Here is a 19,068-nt window from a genome sequence, read left to right as displayed (position 1 = left end):
ATGCTTGCCAGACGTTTTCTTACCCCCTTGGTCAGTACAAGGCAGGATTAGCCGGGAGAGTTCTTCTAAACGAGGGCGCACTTCCAACTTTGCGTGGAATACCTGCGCAGTGTTTTGCCATTCAGAACGAGGTGGCTAACTGCTAGCGGTGCTAGCAGCGGCGCTAGCAGCGGCACTAGCAGCGGTGCTAGCAGCGGCGCTAGCAGCGGCGCTAGCAGCGGCGGTTAGCCACCTCGTTCTCAATGGCAAAACACTGCTACAATACACACAAGTTCACCCTAATTTACAAAAGAAATTGTATAGAACTACTTACGTGTCCCTCGTCTGCTAGCGCTGCTGCTAGCGCCGCTAGCTAGCTAGTAATAGTAGCTAGCCAGTAGTCCTTACCTAGCTACTGCGCATGTGCGACTCCCAACAGAGATGGAATAGAAGTGTGATGCCTCACTCTGTAGCTAAAACACACAGGGTGAAAAGAGTAGCTGCAGCAATGTGCAGTACAACAAAAATATATGTATAATATAATAATAATATAATATGGTGTTTTATGAAAATTAAACCATGTAAACCTATTCTGGTACAACCTCAAAATACAATTATGAACCTGAAAATGAGCATAATATGGGCACTTTAAAGACCAGTGTTGGGCAAATAACTTCCAAAATGTAATACATTATAGATTACTAGTTACTGTCATTTGAGAGTTAGATTACAGTATTACTGTCTCGGAATTGTAATGCTTTGCACTACTTTTGCATTACTTTTGAGTTTCTTTCACCAAAATAACAGCGGAAGTTTGACTTGGCAGGTAGCTTGGGGATTTCACCACTGGATCAATAAAGTCTCATCTTTATCCACTTTAATACATCATTGATTATCTATAATATTTTGTATATTTAATATGAATATGCAAATTAACTAAAGCTATAAAAAATAGAGAAGTAAAACGTACAATAGGCAAGTAGGAGAAAATGAAAATACTCTACTTTAATAATTAAAAGTACCTTACAGTTGTATTGAAGTATGGCATAGTTACTTTCCACGGCTGATAAATTCAATGATATTTACGTGTAGCAAGCCTAAACATTAAAGGTGCTGTAGGTAGGATTGTGAAGATCCAGGACTTAGCCAAAAGATTTTAACATCAACAACTTCTCAATCCCTCCCCCCCTTTCCGCTAAAGCCCAAACCGGTCTCTAGGGCTGGGTACCGAACGTCGATACTTTTATGGCACCAAAAACAAATTCCGATCCTATGAGTATTGAAAAATTATTAATCTTTCTGTGCTAAATTTCGGTTCCAAAAGCGTCTGAACGCGTAAGCATAAGCTTATCTTTCCTCTCTGCATATTGACAGAGAATAAAGCTCCAACCGACACACACACACAAACACACACACACACGGAGAGGTGCGGACTGAGTAAACTACGTTGTCGACTCTGCAGTTTTGTTGAAGTCACAGTGAGTCACAGCAACGACGATAAAATGGTTTCAAGTGTGGTTACAGTTGTCCTAAACTTCACGCAGACAGCATTTGCTGCGATATGATATTAATAGAGAGGCGAAAGCGTTGGCGGTGCTGTTGATGTTGCACTTCCGCTTAGACAAGCAGGCACAACGGTGGTTTCTCTGCCCTGATGACTGACTGACAGGCTGAGCTTGTAAGACAAGGTACTTTTAATAATGTTACTCTGAGTGAGCAGTTTTACCAGAATTTTGAACTGTTTAGATTCACAATTAAAGTTGAAAATAAAAGCATTGTGTTTAATGTATTTTTGTTGATGTTGAAATGGATTTTAAAACATATGGTATCGAAAAAAATATCGTTAGGAACCGGCATCGAAACTGAGGTATCGAAATTGGCACCGGATCGAAAGATTTTGAACGATGCCCAGCCCTACCGGTCACCTAAGCCCCTCCCCCCCACAAGGGAGAATGAATGTGTGTGCATGAGCAGTGATTGACACGCAGTTAGACCCCCCTTTTCCTGTGAAGAAATGTTTTGCTGACGGGATTACATGTTCTGCTGATGGATAAAAGGATACATGTGTCTGTCCTTGTGCAGCATATGTGTGTGTGTGTGTGCCGATGACCCAGTGCAGAAGGGAGCGGATGGGTTAGGCCCAGCTGGGTTGTGTTTTTTCCTCTGAGGAAGCACAGGGGGGTTTGGGCAGAAAGGTCAAGAGCAAACTGTTGATACTCATTATAAGCTGCTTTTGGACTCACGCAAAACGAATTACCACAAGCTAAACTGAACAGAGCAGGAATGAACTGAGCTCAGCTGCACTGAAGGATGCATAATTATGCAGAGCGAGGACATGGTCAGATTAAGCCGAACAGAACTAAACAGTACAGAACAGAATAGAATAGAATAGAACTCACGGCTGGCAGAGTTTGATGAGGTCCTGGTCGGTGGTGGCAGGCGGAAGGCCTCTGATGTACAGGTTGGTCTTACTAAGCTGCTCCACTAGCCCTCCTCCATGACCTCCTCCTCCACCACCACCACCTCCTCCTCCTGTGGTGCCAGGGCTGGGCGGAGCCATGGGCGGAGGGGGAGGAGCATAGGACTGCTGCAGAGATGGAAAGAGAAAAAGAGGGAGAGGTCACAACATAATATATACATTTTCTATTTATATAAAAATTTATTTAGTTTTGAAATATATTTTTCCAGCCTTGTATTGTTTTAGACTTTTTTTGTGCCACAACAATTACCAATTTAAAAATGTTAAAAAAAAAAGTATTTTTCGATTTCTGCCCCTCAGTCCTAACCTGACGCGCCACATGGTTTGTTACACAGAACCATCTGAGAAGCCTTCATTGGAAACTGTTTGAAAAAGGGCAGGCACTTTCCAGAAATACCTGGCAGATGATTGGATGAACCATCTGTCTATCACGTCCACAATTGTTGTTTTGTTGCTGCCGTCACACACACCTACAGTAAACTACACCCGTAGCTGCCAGTAGCTCCTCACCAGGCGCTGATTGGTTCGGAAAGCTGGTAGTTCAGTCACAAACGCGTTACTTGAAACCTGCCAAGATGGATTTTCGTGTGATATGTGATATTGTGAGATTCCAGCTGTTGTGCACGGTAACCTCAGTCCTACCCATCAAACACAACATCATCTTTCTACCGAACTCACATCCTTGTGAATAATCTCTTCCTGCATCAAGTCCCACACCAATACATTGATTCAACAGGAAGCACATCAAATTAAGGAAGCAGGATGTGTGTAATTAGTACTGTAGTGCTCATTATGATCATGGTACCAAGTTTTACTATGGGTGCCTGTATCAATAACGATAACAGGCTGTGTTGCATCTTAGTAACTTCTCCGGCTTTGATGACAATGCAATAAACATCCCTATTCAGGCAGTGTCAACATCACGATTGGAGTGACTTGCTGTAAGTTACAGGGTTTTCGTGTTATCGAACAGGAAATTTCTCAAGCCACTGGCAAGTGTCGGTGGACAGAAGGCTCTGAGCGTATGTCCTGTCGCTGGTGAGTGTATTTAATTTAAAAGTTGCATCAGCTGTCTTGACAGGTCTTTCAGTCTAAATCTTCAGTCTGAATCTTAAAGGAACACGCCGACTTATTGGGAATTTAGCTTATTCACCGTAAGCCCCAGAGTAAGACAAGTCGATACATACCCTTCTCATCTCCGTGCGTGCTGTAAAGCTGTCTGACGGCTCCAGCGGCATCAGCCCATCACAGAACAGGCAGGTGAATGGTTCCAGTAATCCTTCTGCTCCGAATAAGTGACAAAATAACGCCAACATGTTCCTATTTACATGTTGTGATTTGTAGAGTCACGCGCTGTACAAAAACAACGTAACATGAGACACGGCCATCTTCTAACCGTGAAACAAACCGGGAACTATATTCTCAGTTGGAAGAATATAGTACTTGGGCAGTGAGGATATGCTCGCAACAAGCAGTCTTCGAGAATATGTTTCCGGTTTGTTTATGGATAGAAGATGGCTGTGTCTCATGTTACGTTGTTTTTGTACACGCCGGACTCTAATGTAACAACATGTAAATAGTAACATGTTGGCGTTATTTTGTCACTTTTGTCACAATTCGGAGCAGTAGGCTAGTTGGAACCAGTTAACTGCAGGATCTGTGCTGAGCTAAGCTAATGCTGGAGCCGTCAGACAGCGTTACAGCACGCACGGAGATGAAAAGGGTATGTATCGACTTGTCTTACTCTGGGGGTTACGGTGAATAAGCTAAATTCCCAATAAGTCGGCGTGTTCCTTTAAAAATGTGATCATTTAACTTGTTCTTTAGTATCCAAGCAGAGTTGGTTCAAAACGATAAAAGGAAATCATCTCGAGTCAAATGACAATTTCTTGAAACCACAGAATACTACATTGGGCTCATTCACTGTACTCTAAGAAGTTTCTGTCAAGCATCCTGTTATGGGTGCACAAACCAGGCCATCCAGTGTTTAATCCAGGCCTTGGCCCTTTATCAACCCTAACTTACTCAAACGTTTCCTATCGGCCTCCACGGTCCAATTACACAGCTCAATGCTGACTAAATGACTTAATAAGATGACCATTTCTGGCAGGGAAGAAGGGCAGTGTGAGGATTAATGAGTGTTTGGATGATGGGATCAGAGTGCACACCCACCCTTGCCTGCCCGCTGCCACAAGCAAACTATTAGGTTAAGTTTGGAGGAAGTAAACAAGCCTATGACAACAGCATTGCAAAACACTCTTACTGCCTCCTTAATGTTGGGAGCAAAACACTGTCTCAACAAAGAAATCTAGTCTCAGCATTGGTCCCAATGTAGAGAACTGGATGGAATGAGTTTGAGATCCTGCTGCAGTTCGAGATGATCACAGGCCAGTTCCACTGTGTGCCACAATGACAAGTGAGCGAGACAGGGAGAGAGAGTTGAGGCAAGGGAGAGGGACAGGTGAGAGACTAAGTGTGTGCGTTTGGATGTATACTGTATTTGGCGGATGTATGTGCATGTGCGTTGCAATTGCCAGTGAGTGTGTGTGAGCTTTTGTGTGTGTAAGCCAGTGTTTGTGATAATGACAGGTTGCCACAACACAGCAATGTAGAGCCTGAGCCAGCTCTGATATTAATCCATTACCTGTACTTCCCTCGATTCCTCACACGCACGCACGCACACACGCACACACACACACACACACACACACACACACACACACACACACACACACACACACACACACACACACACACACACACACACACACACACAAGCACGCTGGCAGCTCAGACAGACTGCACTAACAGGATTCAACACATGTACAGCAGACATGCAGCAGTAAAAAGAGATGGTGCCTGTGGAGTAGTGTCATTTACAGGTCAGTGCCTTACACTAACAGCCCAGAATGAGCCTATACACTTCAACAAAAACATGACAAAGTGCAGAGATGAAAAAAGGCTACACTGGCTAATACTTCATTTTAATGGCTGTGACAAATACAACTCTGTATTGCAAGTGAGTCCTAAAACCCTTACATTTGCAGTCTGGTGTTTTTTTCCAGAATATCTCCCAATACTGTGTTTACTGAGAAGATTTTGTTTTGTAGGTATTTGGTAATAATACTAAATGAAAAGTTAATGGAACCACAAAGGTATTCAATTTAGTCCTGAGGGGGAACATGAAAGTCCGTGCCAAATTTAATGGCAATCCATTAAAAAGTTGTTGAAATATTTCATTAAAAACCAAAACATGTCCACCTGCTGGTGGTCCTAGAGGAGAAGTCAGAGGATCACCAAAGTCATTAAAATGCATAAGCAATCCATTCAATAGTTAAGAAGATATTTAACTACAACACAAAAAAAAAAATCCACCTCGCTATGGCGCTGGAGGAAAAAGTCAAGTATCACCAGAGTCAGTGGGGTTCATCCTCTGGGGACCACTAATGCCCAATAATATGCACATTCATGGGCCTCAGAGGACCATACCTAGTGCCATGCTGCTTGCATTTCTAAAACATCAACATCAATGTGTTAATATCATTACTGTAAAGACTGAGAAGAAAAGGTGAACTCTGATATCCTGAAGCTGTATTATTATTAAAGACAGCTTTTTAGTTGCTAGAAAGCAGACACACTGAGCAAAGCATCACAGTCGAAATTCCTCCAGAGGAGCTGCTCAGGGCCCAGCAGTGTGTGGATTGTACTGAGAGGTGTTTGCATGTGGTGCCTGTGATCCTGATAATGAAAACCTTGCTGCTTCAAAGCCTGAACTATTTCGATATAAGCCTTTTAACAATAGGTTTGTTTACCGACCACCTCTGAAAGATAACATGGATAAATGTTTGATGGGAAGTATCAGATACAAATAAAAGACCCCAGGCTGAAATCTGAAATAGAAATATCACCGGAATAAAAGCTTTATCGTCTTTAAGATAAGACACGTTGCACACATGTCGGCACATGCAATATGCGCAAGCAAACATAACCAAACTGGCAGCATTTATTCACACACTCAGTGTCAGCCTTACCTATGTACATTAATTTCATTCCATCATGATTTGGAACAGAAAAGAGCCTTTCTTCACTCACACATACACACACACTCAGATGTCCAGGTATGCACAAATGTACATCTTTCCCCTTCCTCTCATTTGCTGACACAACACACACACACACACACACACACACAAACACACACACACACACACACACACACCTGATCAAAGGCCTTTCCCAGGAAACCTCTTTCAGCCAATTTGTGCAGCTGTCAGGGTCAGGCCGATAGTGAGCTGTGTATGTAATGTGTCAGAGACTGTGATAGGGAAATCCTTTGAAACATTGAAATATCTCTCTCTCTCTCTCGTGCATTCTCCTCTCTTTCCCTCTCTCGCTCACTGTCAAATTCAGCTCCACCATCGCTCAATCTCTTGCTCTTTTCACCTCTATCTTTCCACTTCCCATATACTCGCTCTATACGTCTCCCTCCCTTCTCTCTTTCTCCCAGTTTCTCTCTTTTAAGGATTACTCTGCAGTCGGAGTGTGTGGACTGAAGGCTGCCTCTCAGCTGGTATTGTTGACACACTAAGTACAGTGGAGCAGCTCTCGCAGTGGGAAAAAGGCTCAGAGGCAGCAACACAAACTGTCACACAAAGCAAACACAGTCACCGGCTTTTCGTAGATTTCCTGCATGGCTGAGCCTGTGAGCAACACACCACAAAACATTGCTGCACGGTGTCATATATGCACATGCTGCTGACTACCTAATGAGTTTGTCTGGATAGTAAAATGCAATGCAAACTATTTCAGTTACTAGATACTAAAAGCATATAAAGCACATGATAATAATAAAGATTGCAATAAGGTACAATGCAGCTATTCCGGAAGGTCGTGGTGGCCCAACACCTTCCTAAGACACTTAATGTTGTTTTTGTCTTTAATAGATACCATTATTGACTTCAACAACTATGCAATCTATATATATATATTTCTTTTGGGCTTTTCCGCCTTTATTTGATAGGACAGCTAGGGGAGTGAGAGAGAGGGGGGGAAGACATGCAGGAAATCGTCACAGGTCGGATTTGAACCCTGGACCTCTGCGTCGAGGCATAAACCCCCAAGTATATGTGCGCCTGCTCGGAGCGCGGGGCACAAAGTAACGCGGGGTTAAATGTAACACATGTTTTTTAGGTGGTTGCACAGGGTAGAACTGGATGTTCTTCAGGGCATGTAATGACATTGCAATTAGACATGTTCCAGCCAATTTGGAATTCTTTTTACTTCCGCTGTGTCCGAGAGAGAGAAGAAATTGTGTTTTGGCGTCATGTAACTATTTTTTTTGGTCAGAAGTATTTTTCGATTTCTAAAGAGCGTGTGAAAGTCAGTGTAACTAATCTTAGATTGCCTTGATCACCGTCCTCTTGGCTAAAACATCGTACCATTTTATAGCAAGTGCTAACCAGTCCTGAGGTAAATGCGTCATTTTGAAAGTATTGAAGTACAGCGTGAACAACTATGTATTGCATTTCTTTTGTCAATAGAATGAGAATTCTTTTTATTATTATTTTTTACATTTTATTTTATTTATTTTTTTCAATAGCTCCATAAATTAAACTATTATATTATCCAGAGTTTAGTAAAGAAGTGTTTTATACAGGTTTATTAGGTGTATAGCACAATGCTATTGAATTATTTGTGTTAAATCCAACTTTTTAACAAGTATTACAACTAACCCTCTATCTGTTACAACTAACCCCGCATATGGTTGAAACATTTCACCTTTCGCCACTCTCGGTGGAATTGTTCAAGAACGGTAGGTCCTATAAACAAACTTTCAGTGCACATTTGTAACAGAGATATGTATGTTGCTTGTATAAAAATATGAGCAGTAAAACTCAAATGGTTTGAGAAATATTTAGCCCAAACCAAAAAGTGTTACTTTGTGCCCTGCGCTCCCCTACCCACTGGTCCAACCCAGCCACTTTCAATCTATATTTCTTTGAAACAACTGCTTTCTTGAGTCTCATTTTGCGTCTTTGGGAAATATGTGGTTCAAGAGGCATAATGTTATAGTGTCTACTTGAATGGCTAGTTGGTAAACTCCTGTAGCTGGCTAGCTAACCAATATCATGATAGCCAGCCAGGGTCATGCTAGCGCTGGCAAGTCATAATAGCTCTCTGAGCTGCTTTCTGTTGTCTCTGTACTGGCCCGTTTACTCACCTGCCGTTTTGCTTTCAGGACTGAATATCATTTCATTTAACAAATAGTTAGTAAAGAGGGAAAAAGTTCTCCGAACTAGCAAAGTTGCTAACTGTCAGCTGCTTGTTAGCTGGGTCACATACAAAGTCACACAGTTTAATAAGAAAACATATTTGTATGATCATTTTCTGTCAAATAAACATTTCTTTTTTTGTGGAGCAGTTTATACACCAAAAGAGGGTTAAATAAAAGTTAATGGTGGTCTATTTTGGACTTTTCGGTTCTCCGTTTACTCAACACTGTCAAAATGGCTTGCTATTGGTTAAAATTCTCCAAAATTGAACCTGACGCAAACAGTTTGTGCAGATGTTCATTGCACACGTGAGCCTTTTTTTTCACAAAATTGTCCGTTTTAAATGCTGATGCGACCGGGCATGTACTCTACTATCTACCACCCATTTGTTATTCAGCTCATTCTGTGAATGCTGCCCTTCCTCTCTGCCGATCCACTTTATTCAGGGCTAGGTTGAAACACATAAAACACACTAGAGACACACACACACACACACACACACACACACACACAGATACTGTATCTGCAACTAAACTCACATCTATGCGCACACACTTGTCTATAGATAGCCCTCTTGTCCCTAAAGAGTTCTCTACTTTCCAAACAATGAGCTTCTCAAAATGGGTTTCAACTAACCCCCCACACACACTCACATACAACCACAGCTAAGTTTTTTCCAGAGTTCCCGTAAAAGTACATTGACCTTGCTAAGGTCAGGTTTCCCCTGCTATTTTTAGCAAAAACAATTTTTGTTATTGCATGCTGAGGCTCTGAGTGTGCCAGTGTGTTGCTGTTGTATCTGTGAGCAAGACAGAGATGCAGATATAAAAGTGTGTAAGACAGGTATATGGCTTGGGAGATTACAGTAACAGCCAACAATGAATCTGAAGCTGCTATAACTCCACTATACATTTAACAAGGCTCATCTCTGGCAATATGCAATATGTGTGTGTGCAATGTGCATTTAATATGATGCAACACCTTTTTTCTTTTTCCCGTGGGCGTGTGTGCAGAGACATTAACATTAAGGATCAGTCTTAGCTGTATTAAGCGTGAGTCCATTATAGATGAAGGGATTGAAAGACTCTAAGTGATGGTAGAAAGGAAGGAGAGTAGAGCAAAAGAAGTCCCAGAGAGGGGTGAACTTTGGGTGAAAGGAAGCAAGGAAGGGCTAAAGAAATGGGAGAGAGGCGGTGAAAGAGAAGGCGGCAGGGAAAAGAGTAGGGAGAGGGTAAAGGAGGGATGGCTGATGATGAGAACTGAGTGAGAAAGGATAAGAGGAAAGAGGATGAGACAATGGAGAAATGAAAGAGGGGGACATGTAAGAGCGGGTTGTTCCAGCCTTTTCGGATGCTTCCTGAAACACAGAGGAAAGAATGCGGGCTATTTTTGGGTCCAGCGCTGAGATTCTCTCTTACTCTCTGTGCCTCTAAACGCACCAGCGGAAGGGTTTAAGGAAGAGCTTATGAATACATCGGAATGGAAACATGGCTCCCAATATACCATCCCGGTTTAGAGATTACACAAGCAGCTAAATTAAGCCTTGGCTACCGCTTCTCTCGGAAATCTTAAAAAAGCAACAAATCATCTTTTCAGGAATTGAATGCCAAACTTGTCGTGTCCAGGCCTTGTCTGACTGGACGACGTGGCCGCGGGGTGTTGCAATCACCAAACAGAAAATAAATACTTTATATGATGAAAATAAAGGAAGGAAACATGGCATATTTATGTTAGTGGAAGCAGAGGAGGCCACAGCAAGTTCAGTTAATGCTGTGTGCCAGTATAATTAGCCTTCTTGGAGAAAAGCCTAATGATATTCAATACAGGATACGTACAGGTTTCCAAGTATCAAGTTGAGAATGTGTAGGCTAGAGGTATAACCTGTGATTAGTCTGGAGAGTAAATTATGTGTGGGGAAATCACATCTGAGAGTTATTTAATAAAACCATTTCAAACCAGTTCCAGGAGTTGCTTAGAATTTCAGAAAAAAAAGGATTTGCAGTTATTTAAGTTTGTCCTTTCATAAAGTGCACTGATAATCAAGTCTCTGCATGTTTCATTAAAGGGGTGATAGAATGCAAAACCGATTTTACCTTGTCATAGTTGAATAATGACAGTTTAGTGGGTAACTAGGACGTACATAGAACCTCTAAATCCCATTGACACCTCTTTCCTCTGCAAATCTCACAATTTGAAACTGCCTCTGAAAACAATCCTCCTCATTTGGCTCTAGTCTCTATGTTTGTCATGCCCCAACATTTACATAGGCTACACAACTGACCTGAGATCAGGTAGTCTTCTGAATCTAGGTCGGGCAGATCTCAGAAATTGTATACATTGTTCATCTGCTATTTTACCATTAAATTCACTTCTGAGACTTTTTTATGCAAGAAATCAACTATGTAGAGGTCAAATATGGGCCGTTTTAAGAAAAAGTATGTCTAATTGCAAATTTTGTCCGACTGTGTGTCGGAGTTCAGCTGCCGGTGCTGCCTGTGTTGCTGCCTCGCCGCCTGGCCTGCCTTCCTTCACAGACCTCGGCCTGCTGTGTGCTCGATTGAGCTCCGTCACGGCTGGCAGCCCACGGCACTTCATACCCATGCAAAGTCACCGTTTTGTGGGTTAATGGACTAACAAACGCCGCTGCCTGGACAGAGCTCCAGGGCCTGCAGCTGCCCTCTTCCTGCTAAATGCCCAGTGTGTGTGAGTGAGAGCATGGTCAGCGAAGTTTTTACGCCAGCAATCTCTTACCACAGGTTCCAGTTAATCTTATAATGTGTGTAATTATAATGTGTTGAGTTATTTAAACAAACGATCGGTGAAATAAATGCCTCTTGTCCGCGAGTCTCATTGATAGAGCCTGCGGCTGGATGGAGCTCTATCAATGAGAGCTAGCTAGCCTCCTCTTAGAATTCCCCTGAAATTCAAAAAAATTTATAAAATTGAAATCGGACACCATTGTTAGCTTTATAAGACCTTGTGGTAGAGGTTATATAAGTGGCGTAACGAAATTCAAACCGTAAATATACTATAGTTATGTCGAAAGTGTAGCTAGTGAGCCACAATCGTTTCCCATTGTATTGAATGGGACACATAGCTAGTTAGCTGTTCCACCTAACAAGAGCCCTCACGTTTATAAAAATGCCTTAAATTCAAATCAGACTATTAGCTTTTTTTTACCTTTGTAAGACCTTGGGGTAGCTGTGATATAAGTGCAATGACGAAATTCAGACTGTAAATATATTATAGTTATTCCGGCAGCTGGCCGCAAAGCCCCGTAGTGCAGTAGCTAATCCACAAAGGGTGACTTTACCCTGGGTATGGAGCCCAGCAGGCTGCCGCTTTCTCGTCATACTGTGTGGAGCTCCTATAGTCCGACACGTCTTACCAAATTTGCAATTAGCCATCAATATTCGTAAAACGGCCCATATTTGAGCTTTATATAGTTGATTTCTCACATAAAAAAGTCTCAGAAGTGAATTGGTAATGAAACATTGCAGTGTCTGGAATATGAGATTCTGTCGCTTCTCTAATGTGTGTGTATGGGGATTCGCTGAACCAATCAGCGCGCAGCTCATCTAAATATTCATGAACATACCATATTTGGAATTTAAGCTCTTGTTACAAATAGGGCCAAAACACAGGGATGAATAAGGGCCAATAAAATATCAACCACGCCATTTTCAGCCCAACCAAGGTTACATACCCCATAAGGAGACCATAAGGAACAGTGTGAAATACCCTATATAATCATTCTATCACCCCTTTAAGGTTTTTAAGGACGTATCTTCATGCCAGCTACAGTAACATACCTGAACAAATATGCAGTTGAAATACATGAAAAATATGAGTCGTTGTATTTGGGGTTATTTATCAACGGACAAAAAATATACCACACCAACCACTTTATTTTACAAGTGTAATACTAGCTTTAACAATACCCCTGAGCCTTAACAGCCATAAGTATTGTAATTTAAGGCTGTTTAAGTTTTTCAGGACCTGCAGACACAGCAGTTTTTATGAGGCAGAAAAAAGTGGATATCATGTTTTACCAGGGTGTCTGCAAGTTTCATCAGCCTCGATCTTAGATCATGGTAAGGTCAATCAGAATAGAAAAAAGATCACTTTAATTAGAAATGAAGAAAGTTGACCAATGAGAATAGAGTCCGCATGACCCATTTCATTGCTCATCAGGAAATTTGTGCAACAGGAATCTGTAACATTTGTGAAATGTAGGACGCAATGTAAAGCAGTATCTGTAACTGCATACACACGGGAACATTGCTCATCTTTTACATTAAAATGTTTCATTTCGGTCACATACTGTAACAACGTCAGTCTGTCAGTGCTGAGTTATTCTGAAAAGAAAGTCTTTGGACGCTGCATTTTAGAACTCTTACATTTTATGTGCTTCCACTTTCTGTCTCTCTAGTCTTCTTGTTTATCTCTCACCTCTCCCCTGATTTCCTCTCCCCTCTCGTCCCTCTCCCAGCCCCCTTCCCAAAACAACTCCACCCCCCTCGTTTCTCTCTGTCTCCTCAGAAGATCAGGTCGTCTAGGTTGCTTCCCAGTGGAACACCGTGTTACAACCCTCTACGTCTCTATCTCTCTTAACATCAGCAACAAAAGCATCAACAACATTTGGGCTGTCATAAACAAGTTGCACAAACATCCCAGGGGGACATCCAGTTTGGGCTTTGTGCTGAGTGACCTGGTGGGAGATAAGGAGACGATGGAGAGGCTGCGGTGACGTTGCTGAACTCTCATTGAATTCCTGCAGCTGTGTTTATGAGAAGGTCAGAGAGAGGGGAGGTGACGGCTACAGTATGTGTGAGTTTACAGGCAAGCTGTTTAACTTAAGATTGATTTGAATCTGACTTAGGCTGCAGGGCTCTTGTTCTGGGGGTCAAGGCTGTGCGTGTGCGTGTGTGTGTGTGTGTGTGTGTGTGTGTGTGTGTGTGTGTGTGTGTGTGTGTGTGTGTGTGTGTGTGTGTTAAAATGTCTTTACTGGCATCACAGCCAAGTATGGATTCTACTTATTTTTCCTAACACTTAAAGCTGCAGTAGGTAAGATTGTGAAGAGCCAGGACTTTGCCAACAAATTTGAACATCGACAACTTCTCAGTCCCTCCTCCCTTTCTGCTGCAGCCCAAACCGTCTCCTAAGCCCCTCCCACACAACGGAGTTTGACAGAACTGCCGGCATTTCAGACAACATGTTCAATAACTAAACACCAACACAACGTTAACTTTACTCACCAACAGTAAAACGATGCTAACTAGCAGGCTACCGTTAGCCATTTCAGCATCATATCAGACCGAACACTGTGCTAACGTTACTATCATCCTCCCCAACGTAGCTTTGTGGACTTTTGACTACTAATAACCAAGTGAAAGATAAATCATTTATGGTAATTATGTTACCTGTTGAGAGGAAATGTGGCTACATCTGCATCGTTCTTCAGATCTTTAAAATCCTGCAGCCACGCCACCTCTGAAAAGCCACTCCATTATTCACAGAGTTTTGGAAAACCTTTCTGCAGCTCGTGCGCGGGGAGGGGAGAACGCTATATATGCGTGTGCCTGAGCAGTGATTGACAGGCAGATAGACCACCCCTGTGGCCCTGATTGGAGAAAATCGACCGGGAGCGGTGGAATTTTGCCAATGGCACTACAGGCTGTAGGAGTTGCCAGGGGAGCGGTCTTTTTTTTTTTTTTTTACATAATTCATGTAGTTCTACTGGAACATAGGGTCAGTTTCAGCAAATATGACAGAAAGTTAGTTTTATAAGACTTACCTACTGCATCTTTAAAGACAAGGAAGTCTACCAATGCACATATCTCAACATATGTACTACATGCTGGCTCAGATTCAAGTCCCTGGTAAGCTACGTGCATACGTTCTGCCTTTGCTGTCTGAAACACTCACAGTAACTAACAAATCTACCTATGCTAAAGCAGCTGACCTGGCACTCTTTCTTTCCAATAAAAAACATTACACTGCATTGTACTTCAAAACCCATTGCAATGATTTTTTTCTTCACCTCTCTGAGTATATTCCAAAAAGAAAAAAAATTAAATGTTACATTCTTCTTTTTTAATTGCATGACCTCTATTGCAAAAAAAAAGGAGGGGGGGGGGGTGCATATTGAAGAGGAGCTTTCCACAAAGCTCTTTTATTATGTATATTTATGCAAATGACACATTAGTTTATTCAAGAAAGTCTCTCTCGCTCCTCCTCTCATTGGCCCCTGGTCAGTGTTTCAACCCTGCAGTATGCATGATGAGCGGCAGCAGACGGGCTTTCTGATTGGTTCTATACAGACCTATGTGCAAGGGGAAAGTATGGAGGTTTTGTTCTTCTACGGTGACTCCCCTCAAAGTTTAAACTGAAGGAATGTTAAATATTAAGTTTCAACAGCTTAGCTCCACTTCTTTGTCACTGCTAATGAACTCTGGATTTCTTCTTAATAGGTGAACTGTATATTCCTACCTGCCGCTCATCATCCAGCAGTGCTTCTATCCCTCTTTATCTTATCATCTCCTCCCTGCATATTAATAATATCTCCCTGCCCTCTCATGTCCCTCACCTCTTCACTGTTCTAGTCAAACATTTTGCTTTTCTCCTCCTCCTACATTACTTCGTCTTTTGTCTTCAACTTTCTCCTCCTCTCCATTCCTCAGCCACCGGCAGCCTCTGCCCTGTCTTCTTTTTGTTTTTCCATCATCTTTTTTCCTCTCCTCTCATCTTCCTTGTACTCACACTCCTCCTATATGCTGCCCCCCTCTCTTCCAACACCGTGCAGGAGATTAAAATATGAGGAAACAATCAAGCTCTGGCTCATTAGCATATGAACAGGGGGCCGACGGGCAACTGCAGAGACGACAACAGAGCCCTGGAAATCAACCGCAGAGCTTTTTTTTAATCCCAGGAATGACTTTTTAGCGTATTTTGTTGAATGAGACAGAACAATCCTCTGCCAGTCCTTTCAGCCAGTCAAATTAACATCAGAATAAGAGGGCATAAGAATAAGACAGAATGCTTATATAGCGTCAGGTCAAAGAATGGAGACTATAGAATAAGAGTGCAGACAGAATAATGTTTCTCCACGGCAACAATGAGAAGCTGAAAAGATAAAGCTGCCATGTGTGTGTCTGTGTGTGTGGGTGCGCTCTTGTGTGTTGGGTTCATCTCCTCACAGCAAAAATGAGAAGCTGAAGAGATAGTAATTGACAGGTGTGTGTGTGTGTGTGTGTGTGTGTGTGTGTGTGTGTGTGTGTGTGTGTGTGTGTGTGTGTGTGTGTGTGTGTGTGTGTGTGTGTGAGCACGTTGTGGCGCATGTTAAGGGGGGTATATTCTCATTAGCGAATCAATTAAAATGTCTCTAGCGTAGCAACATCACAGGTCGTGACATACAGTATATTATGTGGGCATACAAGGCAACAGAAATGGGGATGGCAACGTATCACATTACTGGAAGAGGCAGCTAAGATTAATAATAATAGAATAATGTTGGTGAATAGATTCTGAGTTGTGAAAGTGTGTTGCAGAGGTGGACATTCTAGAAAAGCACAGTAGGGTCACTGCCAGTCTATTACCTAACATCGGTTAACATTGGTGTTCAAACATATTGTGAACCAGGATAAACCAATATGATAACCATCACATTTTTAAGGCGGTACTTTAACACCCACACACAAACGAATTAAAGAAAAGATTAAGAAAAAATGCCATTCAACATCATGTAGCAGACCACTAAAAAAAATAACTTCAGATACACCTGTCAGCTCTAACAAGACGAACAGTCTACAGCCATGCTAGCAGCTCTTTGAGACTGTATTTGGCACAGCGTTGCTTTGAGCTATTGCTAACGTCAGCATGCTAACATGCTTCAACTGGCAGTATTAACCTCAAGACAAGTAGCACAGATAACCATGTTCACCATCTTAGTTTGGCGTGTTAGCATGCTACATTTTGATAATTACCACAAAACATAAAGAAGGGCAACAGCTGACACAAAAAAACCACGTCTGTAAAACGTAAATAAATAAATTTAACGTAAATAAAATGTTATGAAATGTAATGAATGAAAACAGTTGAGCGGCAAGAAAATAGCTAGCAAACTCAAGAAAAACTACTATACTTAATTAGCTACCTGGCTACTAGCTACCACGGCTAAAGTAGCCTATTAGCTTTTATTATGAGGAAAATATAAAATATGACTTTAAAGTATAAACCTACATCCCTCTGAACTCTTGGGAATTATTCAATTCTGGTACATTTTAAGCTGAGAATTAGGAAATGTATAAATTCACATCAATCTCCCTACAATTATAGGATGTGTGCTGGCACTTAACAACAGGACACAGCTGTACTGTAAAACAAATCCAAGGTTGATGTATTCGATCAAAATAATCTATGTTGATGGAAATCACATGAAAACACTGTAAACAAGAACTCCTGTTTAAGGTCATCTCACTGAGCTATGGTAGCGAACAGAGACACGTGATGGTGCAGTAGGCGTCTGGGTACTTCGGGGCTTGCAGGTAATTTCACTCGTATTTGAAGCAGCGTTGCAGAGTCAATGCACCACTACAACTATATACAGTCTCGTATAATGTAGTAACAAGGTTCAATATGCCTCTCTCCTCCAGATCGACCAGGTCTGATTTAAACACACTTATCTTTGCCTTGTCTGCTCTCAGGGTCATTCATTATTACTCTGCTTCCTTCCCTCACTGTGTCCCTCCTTCCTTCCTGTTTCTCTCTCTGCTCTAATTAAATTCCTTCATCAAATCTGAGAGAAGGAAATATTCAGGGGAAGAGAGAAGAAGAGGGAGGGGTAGAGGGATGGAGGGAGGAAGAGAGGAAGAGATCAGAGTGTAAGAACATATTGAGTGGGATCATCCGAGGCCTGCTGAGTGAGATCAGATGATGACCTAAGGATATCTACAGGGAAAATCCATAAAAGGGCATCGCAACAAAAGGTAGAGCAAAGTCAAATCATTAAATTTTTTTATTTCTGAGGTGGAAGATTAAACAGAAACATCTAAAGAAAAAGGTGGCAATGCATTACACTGCTAGTCAGTACAGAGAGGCAAAGTGAAGTATCAGACACACATGATACGAGTCAGGCATACAATTGGTACCTTCGTTCAGAAATGCACCTCCACTGTATGCACTTTGCTGTTGAAATGAAACTCACAATTTATATTCTGTGCACTGTGTTCCAACAGTATGTTAATAGAGTCAACTGCCAAAACAAATTACATCTGGATTATGACGAGCCAACGGACCAATATAATATAGTGAGGGGATGCCGCACCATTTTCCACAGGAAATTCCATTTGCTGGAATACTGAATGACAGCATGAAGTAACCCCAGTGTTAAATACATTTAGGCCTTGAAACCATTTTAACTCTCACTCCTCTTTTGTCCCTGTAAAAGATGGTACACAGCAGCCCACATTTATAATTCAGAATCCAGTATTGAACCATTCATCAAATAAAAAAAAAAAGAGACATGGTTCACCCATTAAAAAAACAAACAATAGCTGAACAGTGAGAGCAGCAGTCGACGTATTCACCGATCATTACTGAGAGAGTGTGTGCTTTTGGATTGATTTAAAGCCCGCCTGATCAAATTACCTGGAAAAGGTTAAAAGTATCCATTACTAACATGCATTTGCTATTGAACACAGGGGGGAAAAACAAGGAATGCAACTGCATAGAGCAACAATCAGGCCCAACTTTATCCTCGAGGCATAGATATACCAAAGTATTCAGTGAGGGAAAACACATCTTGAAAGAGAAATATCACCGTTAACAGACGCAAGTTAGAGAGAGGCAAACAGAAAGAAATCGTTCTTGAATATGCTTTGCTGAGAGAACACATTCCTATCTTTGTCGTTCCTTTTCGTTTAGCCAGGTGAGAAGATGAAGGTTTAGATTTTGAACTGCAAGTTTAGGGACACTTAAAATATACAACCAGACTTGATTTTTTCCGTTTAAATTCTAAAATACAAGAGTAAAATATAAAAACATTTAAAATCCATAATCTTTCAGAAATTGTACAAGGGTCATCAGAATAAAAACAGAAGCAAGCACAGGCAAAGAAAGAGGAGACGTGAGGGAAGGGAGGCCAGTTTGAGGAAAGTGGAGGAAGGTTAAAGAGAAGATCAGAAGAGAACAGCAGAGGAGGGAGAAAAGGCCACCAGAGAGGTCACTTCTGCTGTTAATAATTTATCCTTTAAAAAACAGTCTGAGGCATTAATTGGTGCTGTGGCTTAATCCTGAAGCACACATACACACACACCTCAGGGAGCCTCTTAGCAGCTG

General features: G+C 41.7%; 1 protein-coding gene across 5 annotated transcripts in view; it reads right to left on the bottom strand.

The window, feature by feature from the left end:
- The window catches only part of LOC120562174 (RNA-binding motif, single-stranded-interacting protein 3-like), a 192,603-nt gene that overhangs the window by 89,304 nt on the left and 84,231 nt on the right, over positions 1 to 19,068 (bottom strand). For all 5 annotated transcript variants that reach the window (XM_039805720.1, XM_039805721.1, XM_039805722.1 and 2 more), the window contains one exon: positions 2,379 to 2,566. In XM_039805720.1, coding sequence (XP_039661654.1) covers positions 2,379 to 2,566 — 188 coding nt within the window. The remainder of the gene's footprint in view (positions 1 to 2,378; positions 2,567 to 19,068) is intronic.

The sequence above is a fragment of the Perca fluviatilis genome, chromosome 7 (assembly GCF_010015445.1).
Source record: "Perca fluviatilis chromosome 7, GENO_Pfluv_1.0, whole genome shotgun sequence".
Lineage (NCBI taxonomy): Eukaryota > Metazoa > Chordata > Actinopteri > Perciformes > Percidae > Perca > Perca fluviatilis.
Note: the sequence above shows the minus strand (reverse complement) of the source record. Positions and strands in the feature narration are given on the sequence as shown.